Source organism: Leucoraja erinacea, chromosome 14 (genome assembly GCF_028641065.1).
Source record: "Leucoraja erinacea ecotype New England chromosome 14, Leri_hhj_1, whole genome shotgun sequence".
NCBI classification, from domain to species: domain Eukaryota; kingdom Metazoa; phylum Chordata; class Chondrichthyes; order Rajiformes; family Rajidae; genus Leucoraja; species Leucoraja erinaceus.
In genome coordinates, this window is record NC_073390.1 from 7,821,206 (window position 1) to 7,832,645 (window position 11,440).

At 37.9% G+C, this 11,440-nt stretch overlaps 1 protein-coding gene across 1 annotated transcript in view; it reads left to right on the forward strand.

The window, feature by feature from the left end:
- LOC129703781 (uncharacterized) overlaps window positions 1-11,440 on the forward strand; it is a 212,231-nt gene that overhangs the window by 69,893 nt on the left and 130,898 nt on the right. The window contains exons 32-36 of the mRNA XM_055646491.1: window positions 843-902; window positions 4,066-4,125; window positions 4,698-4,757; window positions 7,789-7,845; window positions 9,547-9,606. Of these exons, the coding sequence (XP_055502466.1) occupies window positions 843-902; window positions 4,066-4,125; window positions 4,698-4,757; window positions 7,789-7,845; window positions 9,547-9,606 (297 nt within the window). The remainder of the gene's footprint in view (window positions 1-842; window positions 903-4,065; window positions 4,126-4,697; window positions 4,758-7,788; window positions 7,846-9,546; window positions 9,607-11,440) is intronic.

Here is an 11,440-nt window from a genome sequence, read left to right on the forward strand (position 1 = left end):
ATTGTTCAAATAAATTGTCTTGTAAACGTGTATTCCTCTGCTATTATTCAAAGTTCTAGTTTTGACTGTCATCTCCAAATTAAAACCATTTAATGTTGCATTGTCTGTGATATCTCATCCAGTTAAAAGTTCTGATTCAAATAATTTACATGCAATTTAATAGCCAGCAATGTGTAAAGAATATCATTACTTAATACATTCATCAAATTACAATTACATCACAAATGTAGATTGAAACCTGTAGGCAGAATTGCAAAGCATTCACTACCAGAAGACCAAATTATTTGCTATGAAATAACAGGGGACCTGTCATGCATCAGACCAAGAACAAATTACAATCCATAGCTTTAACAGTCAGGAGCTAGCGGGCTGGGCTCGGTCGCGGTGTCGGGTTAGCGGACCGCCCGCTAAGCGGTCCTACCGCCTGTTGCTGCCCAATGACGTTTCCTCCGTCGAGCGGGCAGGTGCAGCATTTTCCCCAGCCCGCTGCTCTCTCGTTTCTGCGGGAGCCCTGTCTCCCGCCTGCCGCTGTTGCCTGCTGAAACGTAATGCCGCACATGCATCCAGAGGCGGGCTCTTCACGTAGTCACTCATGTGACTCCGAAGTAAAATTACAATCCATAGCATTAACAGTCCATGAAAATCAAGAGCATAAATTGAATTAGATCGCCAAGCTCCAATAAAACAGCATATTGCTCAAATCTTATTGAGCATTTCTTCACCAACTTTTATTTTTTCTTCAGTAGTTGAAATGTTTTGTCAAAGAATTGTGTTTTATTACTTTCAAATGATTATATTTCCTTTGATATCAATGTGTCTTTTCTCTTACTTTTCCATTTTAGAGCCAACCACAACTACTACTACAACTACAAACACTCCCACCACAAGCAGCACAACAGCAGGTATAATTTTGCATCAACTGTATGCCTTGTTCATCTTCCCAGACTCATATTTAAGAAAATACTGATGCTGGGTCTCAATCCCAAATGTCACCTAACCCTTTTCCCCAGAGATTCCGACCCGCTGGGTTACTCCAGCTTTTTGTGTCCACATTTGGTTTAAACCAGCATCTGCAGTTCCTTCCTACACTAATATTTACAATGCATTCAAATATCAAACCATGGGCGATGTTTGCTTGTTGTTCCTACAATAATCCTAAAACATGCCAAAACAATTGATCAAACCACAATCTCATGCCGACCATCAATCACCCATTTCACACTAGTTTTATGATTTTACACATTCTTATCCACACTTTGTAAAGCAGGAGAAAAGCTATAGACAAAGATTGATCATTGTTTTTGCAAACCTACTACCAAATGGCCAAACCATCGATCACTTCACACTTAATGATGGTATCAAAAAATGGTGCAATTCTATGGATGTAGCTAAATGTAGTCAGGAGATTTTTCAGAACAAAATTCATTCTTCTTAATGAAGAAAATTATAATGTACATTTGGTTTGTTACATGTGATATAGTCAAAGATACCAATGTCTGAGACATCACTGTAAACCACTCAAGTATCATATTTTCCCAGCTGATCTCCAAGCAGGAAGCATAATTTAAACATTATGAACCACACATTAGATGGCAGTGATTGGTGGTACATATGCAGCCATTTGTAGGCTAAAATTTCCATGCCAAACACATTTAACGCTGATGGAAATCCTGTCAATATTGAAATCCCCTCACCGAATCTTGGAATCTTTGTCAATTGGAAATTAGCAACAGGGACATGGCTATGTTACCAGGTAGATGATAAAAATATACCAATATTTGTTTTCAAAAGGAAAACAAGTAACGGTAGCTTTCTTCGAATTTTAGGGATATTTTAAATAACTTATAAGAGTAGACATCCAAGCACAGCCCGGTATTTGAACTCACATTTATTTCTACATATGAGGCTTTGGTCACTTTGACTTCCTAAGCAACTGAGTCAACAACAACTTGAGAGGTTCCATGTATTGCTAATAGTTATTCCAAAAGACATTCCAATTTGAAGATTTCAAAGTTCTGTGATTTCATGCCGTGAACACGAGTCCACACAAGCACAACTGCATCAGTTGACCACAGATAATGGAAACATTCATAATGTATACAGACATGACATAGATTTAAAACATGCTGATGCTTTTTACTAAATAAATAATAATAATAATAGTAACGCCTCTCATCCGGGAGAAAACTATTAAACAGAACTTAAAATAGAGATGGCAAATACCCCCGGTCTGGCAATGGGTTATTATAAAATGTTTGGAAAGTTAGTTTGTTTGACCATCCTGCAGCTGCTAGGATGTGGTCCAGTGGAACCTACATAACCCTTGTTGCTGATGTTGTAGCAGCCCTGGTGGAGTGAGATTTGACAATATTAGTATCTACTCCTGCATAAGCCAAAAACCCATTTTAACCACATGGAAATGGTCTGAACTGTACCTTCTTATGCGGTTATTTGTAACTAACAAACATTGCTAGTTCAGAGCCTCTAAGGCTCATGGTGACCTTGACGTATTGTCGTATATGTGTGACCACATATAACCGAAGGTCAATGGGGTATGCCATGAAAAAAATAGTTTGAGACCTGACGCCCCTGGTCTGCTCTGCTTAACTAAATCATAAACATAAAATATTATATTATTTGCAGATGTAACCATCCTGTTTAGTCGCAATTTATGTAGTGACTGGAACCATTGCGCTGAGACCAGCGCCATGAGGATAACTACCTTATGAGAGCCGGTCCAAAGATAAGGATGTAGCTGGAGCCCCCTGGTGAAGTAGTGTTAACACAATGTCAATATCTCATACTTCCCTGTACTTGGGCCTGGGAGAACTTGTGTTTAAGATATCCTTTATAAACTGGATATCAGAGGGTGAGACCCGACAGAGTGGGTCCCGTTCGCTGCAGCAAATATGATGAGAAGGCATGTTGGGCACAGTTAATGGCACTATAACTTAATTTATTGTCAAAGACCCATTTGAAAATGAACTCCACGACATCAGTTATCTGTGCTGTATTAACATAGAAACATAGAAACATAGAAAGTAGGTGCGAGAGCAGACCACCAGGTCCATCGAGCCCGCACCGCCATTCGCTCATGGCTGAACACTAAACAGACACACTTACCCACAAACAGTAGACACAAGACACAGAACACAAGACACTACCCTCCCCTTTATCATGCAGATCACCACCTCTCTTGTCAAGCATAAGGCCACCCCAAGAACCTCGTGATATCATGGGGGAGGCAAAAAACAGTGATGAAAACCCAGGTCCAATTCTTTACTTAGATCGCCAAATTCCTCTCCGACCCCTCTTCTTTTTACATATCTGCTCAAATCTTATTGATCGACACTTCACCAGGAGATCACTCAGGTCTTACTATACTAACCATACCTAGGTCCATATCCCTGCCCTCTCCCCGTAGCCCCTTATCCCCTTGGCAGCTAAAAAAACATCTATTTTAGTCTTAAATATATTTAAAGTTTCTGCTTCCACTGCTTCCTGGGGCAGTGAATTCCATAAATTAACCACCCTCTGGGTGAAGAAGTTCTTCCTCATCTCAGTTTTAAAAGAGCCCCCCCTTATTCTGCAACTATGTCCCCTAGTTCTAGTTGTTAAATGTGACATTAGCATTTAAACAAAACACTTCCCATCTCCTGAAGAGGAAATGTACTGCTTTTTTGGGTGCTATCCCTGCACTCTGCAGTGAGCACAAACATGGATCGGTCTGACAACCCGAGCCGCAGAAGCAGTCTACTCAGAGTCTGAAAGTCAATGAATTGATTTTATCATGCAGAGGCTGGTTTCTGGTGACTTGTCAAGCATAAGACCAAGAACAAATTAAAATCCATAACATTAACAGTCCATGAAAATCAAGAGCATGAATTTACTTAGATCTCCAAGTTCCGATAAAACTACATATTGCTCAAATCTTATTGATCATTTCTTCACCAACTTTTATTTTCTCTTCAGTAGTTGAAATGTTTTGTCATAGAATTGAGTTTTATTACTTTCAAATGATTATGTTGCCTTGATATCAATGTGTCTCTTCCTTTTCCATTACAGAGCCAACCACAGCTACTACTACACATACAACCACTCCCACCACAAGCAGCACAACAACAGGTATAATTTTGCATCAACTCTATGCCTTGTTCATCTTCCCAGACTCATATTTAATATTTAATATTTACTCATACTGATGCAGGGTCTCAATCCCAAACGTCACCTATCCCTTTTCCCTCAGAGATGCCCACCCGCTGGGTTACTCCAGCTTTTGTGTCCACATTTGGTTTAAACCAGCATCTGCAGTTCCTTTCTACATTAATTTTTGCATTAAAATACCAAACCATGGGCGATGGTTGATTGTGATTCCTATAATTTTTCTAAAACATGCCAAAACAATTGATCAAACCACAATCGCATGCCGACCATCAATCACCCATTTCACACTAGTTCTATGATCTCATACATTCTTATCCACATTTTGTAAAGCAGGAGAAATGCAATAGACAAAGATTGATCATTGTTTATGCCAACCTACTTCTAAATGGCCAAACCATAGATCACTTCACACTTAATGATTGTAAAAAAAATGGTGCAATTCTATAGATGTAGCTAAATGTCGTCAGGTGTAGTCAATGGATTATGTTGCCTATGATATCAATGGCAAAATATCTCTTCCTTTTCCGTTTTAGAACCAACCACAACTACGACTACAACTACAACCACTCCCACCACAAGCAGCACATCAACAGGTATAATTTTGCATCAACTGTATGCCTTGTTCATCTTCCCAGACTCATATTTAAGAAAATACTGACGCAGGGTCTCAATCCCAAACGTCACTTATCCCTTTCCCCCAGAGATTCTGACTCGCTGGGTTACTCCAGCTTTTTGTATTCAAATTTGGTTTAAACCAGCATCTGCAGTTCCTTTCTACACTAATATTTACAATGCATTCAAATATCAAACCATGGGCGATGTTTGCTTGTGGTTCCTACAATTTTCCTAAAACATGCCAAAACAATTGATCAAACCACAATCTCATGCAGACCATCAATCACCCATTTCACACTAGTTTTATGATTTTACACATTCTTATCCACACTTTGTAAAGCTGGAGAAAAGCAATAGACATAGATTGATCTTTGTTTTTGCCAACCTACTACCAAATGGCCAAACCATTGATCATTTCACACTTAATGATTGTATCAAAAAAATGATGCAATTCGATGGATGTAGCTAAATGTAGTCAGGAGATTTTTCAGAACAAAATTCATTCTTCTTAATGAAGAAAGGTATAATGTACATTTGGTTTGTTACATGTGATACAGTCAAAGATACCAATGTCTGAAACATCACTGTAAACCACTCAAGTATCATATTTTCCCAGCTGATCTCCAAGCAGTAGGCATCATTTAAACATTATGAACCACACATTAGATGGCAGTGATTGGTGGTACATATGCAGCCATTTGTAGGCTAAAATTTCCATGCCAAACACATTTAACGCTGATGGAAATCCTGTCAATATTGAAATCCCCGCACCGAATCTTGGAATCTTTGTCAATTGGAAATTAGCAACAGGGACATGGCTATGTTACCAGGTAGATGATTAAAATATACTAATATTTGTTTTCAAAAGGAAAACAAGTAACGGTAGCTTTCTTCGAATTTTAGGGATATTTTAAATAACTTATAAGAGTAGACATCCAAGCACAGCCCGGTATTTGAACTCACATTTATTTCTAAATATGAGGCTTTGGTCACTTTGCCTTCCTAACCAAGTGAGTCAACAACAACTTGAGAGGTTCCATGTATTGCTAATAGTTATTCCAAAAGACATTCCAATTTGAAGATTTCAAAGTTCTGTGATTTCATGCCGTGAACACGAGTCCACACAAGCACAACTGCATCAGTTGACCACAGATAAGGGAAACATTCAAAATGCATACAGACATGACATAGATTTAAAACATGCTGATGCTTTTTAATAAATAATTAATAATAATAATAATAATAGTAACGCCTCTCATCCGGGAGAAAACTATTAAACAGAACTTCAAACACACATTAGATGGCAGTGATTGGTGGTACATATGCAGCCATTTGTAGGCTAAAATTTCCATGCCAAACACATTTAATGCTGATGGAAATCCTGTCAATATTGACATCCCCTCACCGAATCTTGGAATCTCTTCCTTTTCCATTTTAGAACCAACCACAACTACGACTACAACTACAACCACTCCCACCACAAGCAGCACATCAACAGGTATAATTTTGCATCAACTGTATGCCTTGTTCATCTTCCCAGACTCATATTTAAGAAAATACTGACGCAGGGTCTCAATCCCAAACGTCACTTATCCCTTTTCCCCAGAGATTCTGACTCGCTGGGTTACTCCAGCTTTTTGTATCCAAATTTGGTTTAAACCAGCATCTGCAGTTCCTTTCTACACTAATATTTACAATGCATTCAAATACCAAACCATGGGCGATGTTTGATTGTGGTTCCTTCAATTGGTTCTGCAAATACCCCCGGTCTGGCAATGGGTTATTATAAAATGTTTGGAAAGTTAATTTGTTTGACCATCCTGCAGCTGCTAGGATGTGGTCCAGCGGAACCTACATAACCCTTGTTGCTGATGTTGTAGCAGCCCTGGTGGAGTGAGATTTGACAATATTAGTATCTACTCCTGCATAAGCCAAAAACCCATTTTAACCACATGGAAATGGTCTGAACTGTACCTTCTTATGCGGTTATTTGTAACTAATAAACATTGCTAGTTCAGAGCCTCTAAAGCTCATGGTGACCTTGACGTATTGTCGTATATGTGTGACCACATATAACCGAAGGTCAATGGGGTATGCCATGAAAAAAATAGTTTGAGACCTGACGCTCCTGGTCTGCTCTGCTTAACTAAATCATAAACATAAAATATTATATTATTTGCAGATGTAACCATCCTGTTTAGTCGCAATTTATGTAGTGACTGGAACCATTGCGCTGAGACCAGCGCCATGAGGATAACTACCTTATGAGAGCCGGGCCAAAGATAACGATGTAGCTGGAGCCCCCTGGTGAAGTAGTGTTAACACAATGTCAATATCTCATACTTCCCTGTAATTGGGCCTAGGAAAACTTGTGTTAAAGATATCCTTTATAAACTGGATATCAGAGGGTGAGACCCGACAGAGTGGGTCCCGTTCGCTGCAGCAAATATGATGAGAAGGCATGTTGGGCACAGTTAATGGCACTATAACTTAATATATTGTCAAAGACCCATTTGAAAATCAACTCCACAACATCAGTTATCTGTGCTGTATTAAATGTGACATTAGCATTTAAACATAACACTTCCCATCTCCTGAAGAGGAAATGTACTGCTTTTTTGGCTGCTAACCCTGCACTCTGCAGTGAGCACAAATATGGATCGGTCTGACAACCCGAGCAGCAGGAGCAGTCTACTCAGAGTCTGAAAGTCAATTAATAGATTTTATCATGTAGAGGCTGGTTTCTGGTGACTTGTCAAGCATAAGGCCAAGAACAAATTAAAATCCATAACATTAACAGTCCATGAAAATCAAGAGCATGAATTTACTTAGATCGCCAAGTTCCGATAAAACTACATATTGCTCAAATCTTATTGATCATTTCTTCACCAACTTTTATTTTCTCTTCAGTAGTTGAAATGTTTTGACATAGAATTGTGTTTTATTACTTTCAAAGGATTATGTTGCCTTTGATATCAATGTGTCTTTTCTCTTCCTTTTCCGTTATAGAGCCAACCACAGCTACTACTACACCTACCACTCCCACCACAAGCAGCACAACAACAGGTATAATTTTGCATCAACTCTATGCCTTGTTCATCTTCCCAGACTCATATTTAATATTTAATATTTACTCGTACTGATGCAGGGTCTCAATCCCAAACATCACCTATCCCTTTTCCCCCCAGAGATGACGACCCGCTGGGTTACTCCAGCTTTTGTGTCCACATTTGGTTTAAACCAGCATCTGCAGTTCCTTTCTACATTAATTTTTATAATGCATTAAAATACCAAACCATGGGCGATGGTTGATTGTGATTCCTATAATTTTTCTAAAACATGCCAAAACAATTGATCAAACCACAATCGCTTGCCGACCATCAATCACCCATTTCACACTAGTTCTATGATCTCATACATTCTTATCCACATTTTGTAAAGCAGGAGAAATGCAATAAACAAAGATTGATCATTGTTTATGCCAACCTACTACTAAATGGCCAAACCATAGATCACTTCACACTTAATCATTGTAAAAAAAATGGTGCAATTCTGTAGATGTAGCTAAATGTAGTCAGGAGATTTTTCAGAACAAAATTCATTCTTCTTAATGAAGAAAGGTATAATGTACATTTGTTTTGTTACATGTGATATAGTCAAAGATACCAATGTCTGAGGCATCACTGTAAACCACTCAAGTATCATATTTTCCCAGCTGATCTCCAAGCAGGAAGCATAATTTAAACATTACGAACCACACATTAAACGGCAGTGATTGGTGGTACATATGAAGCCATTTCTAGGTTATAATTTTCATGCCAAACACATTTAACGCAGATGGAATTCCTGTCAATATTGAAATCCCCTCACAGAATCTTGGAATCTTTGTCAATTGGAAATTAGAAAGAGGGCCATGGCTACGTTACCAGGTAGCTGATTACAAGATACTAATATTTGTTTTCAAAAGGAAAACAAGTAACTGTAGCTTTCTTAGAATTTTAGAGGTATTTTAAATAACTTATAAGAGTAAACGTCCAAGCACAGCCCGGTATTTGAACTCACACGTTTTTTTGCATATGAGGCTTTGGTCACTTTGACTTCCTATGCAATTGAGTCAACAACAACCTTGAGAGGTTCCTTGTATTGCTAATAGTTATTCCAAAAGACATTCCAATAGTTATTCCAAAAGTTATTCCTAAGGACAATTGTTCAAATAAATTGTCTTGTAAACGTGTATTCCTCTGCTATTATTCAAAGTTCTAGTTTTGACTGTCATCTCCAAATTAAAACCATTTAATGTTGCATTGTTTGTGATATCTCATCCAGTTAAAAGTTCTGATTCAAATAATTTACATGCAATTTAATAGCCAGCAATGTGTAAAGAATATCATTACTTAATACATTCATCAAATTACAATTACATCACAAATGTAGATTGAAACCTGTAGGCAGAATTGCAAAGCATTCACTACCAGAAGACCAAATTATTTGCTATGAAATAACAGGGGACCTGTCATGCATCAGACCAAGAACAAATTACAATCCATAGCTTTAACAGCCCATGAAAATCAAGAGCATGAATTTACTTAGATCTCCAAGTTCCAATAAAACAACATATTGCTCAAATCTTATTCAGCATTTCTTCACCAACTTTTATTTTCTCTTCAGTAGTTGGAATGTTTTGTCATAGAATTGTGTTTTATTACTTTCAAATGATTATGTTACCTTTGATATCAACGGGTCTTTTCTCTTCCTTTTCCACTTTAGAGCCAACCACAACTACTACTACAACTACAAACACTCCCACCACAAGCAGCACAACAGCAGGTATAATTTTGCATCAACTGTATGCCTTGTTCATCTTCCCAGACTCATATTTAAGAAAATACTGATGCTGGGTCTCAATCCCAAATGTCACCTAACCATTTTCCCCAGAGATTCCGACCCGCTGGGTTACTCCAGCTTTTTGTGTCCACATTTGGTTTAAACCAGCATCTGCAGTTCCTTCCTACACTAATATTTACAATGCATTCAAATATCAAACCATGGGCGATGTTTGCTTGTTGTTCCTACAATAATCCTAAAACATGCCAAAACAATTGATCAAACCACAATCTCATGCCGACCATCAATCACCCATTTCACACTAGTTTTATGATTTTACACATTCTTATCCACACTTTGTAAAGCAGGAGAAAAGCTATAGACAAAGATTGATCATTGTTTTTGCCAACCTACTACCAAATGGCCAAACCATCGATCACTTCACACTTAATGATGGTATCAAAAAATGGTGCAATTCTATGGATGTAGCTAAATGTAGTCAGGAGATTTTTCAGAACAAAATTCATTCTTCTTAATAAAGAAAATTATAATGTACATTTGGTTTGTTGCATGTGATATAGTCAAAGATACCAATGTCTGAGACATCACTGTAAACCACTCAAGTATCATATTTTCCCAGCTGATCTCCAAGCAGGAAGCATCATTTAAACATTACGAACCACACATTAGATGGCAGTGATTGGTGGTACATATGCAGCCATTTGTAGGCTAAAATTTCCATGCCAAACACATTTAATGCTGATGGAAATCCTGTCAATATTGAAATCCCCGCACCGAATCTTGGAATCTTTGTCAATTGGAAATTAGCAACAGGGACATGGCTATGTTACCAGGTAGATGATTAAAATATACTAATATTTGTTTTCAAAAGGAAAACAAGTAACGGTAGCTTTCTTCGAATTTTAGGGATATTTTAAATAACTTATAAGAGTAGACATCCAAGCACAGCCCGGTATTTGAACTCACATTTATTTCTACATATGAGGCTTTGGTCACTTTGACTTCCTAAGCAACTGAGTCAACAACAACTTGAGAGGTTCCATGTATTGCTAATAGTTATTCCAAAAGACATTCCAATTTGAAGATTTCAAAGTTCTGTGATTTCATGCCGTGAACACGAGTCCACACAAGCACAACTGCATCAGTTGACCACAGATAAGGGAAACATTCAAAATGCATACAGACATGACATAGATTTAAAACATGCTGATGCTTTTTAATAAATAAATAATAATAATAATAATAATAATAGTAACGCCTCTCATCCGGGAGAAAACTATTAAACAGAACTTAAAACACACATTAGATGGCAGTGATTGGTGGTACATATGCAGCCATTTGTAGGCTAAAATTTCCATGCCAAACACATTTAATGCTGATGGAAATCCTGTCAATATTGAAATCCCCTCACCGAATCTTTGAATCTCTTCCTTTTCCATTTTAGAACCAACCACAACTACGACTACAACTACAACCACTCCCACCACAAGCAGCACATCAACAGGTATAATTTTGCATCAACTGTATGCCTTGTTCATCTTCCCAGACTCATATTTAAGAAAATACTGACGCAGGGTCTCAATCCCAAACGTCACTTATCCCTTTTCCCCAGAGATTCTGACTCGCTGGGTTACTCCAGCTTTTTGTATCCAAATTTGGTTTAAACCAGCATCTGCAGTTCCTTTCTACACTAATATTTACAATGCATTCAAATACCAAACCATGGGCGATGTTTGATTGTGGTTCCTTCAATTGGTTCTGCAAATACCCCCGGTCTGGCAATGGGTTATTATAAAATGTTTGGAAAGTTAATTTG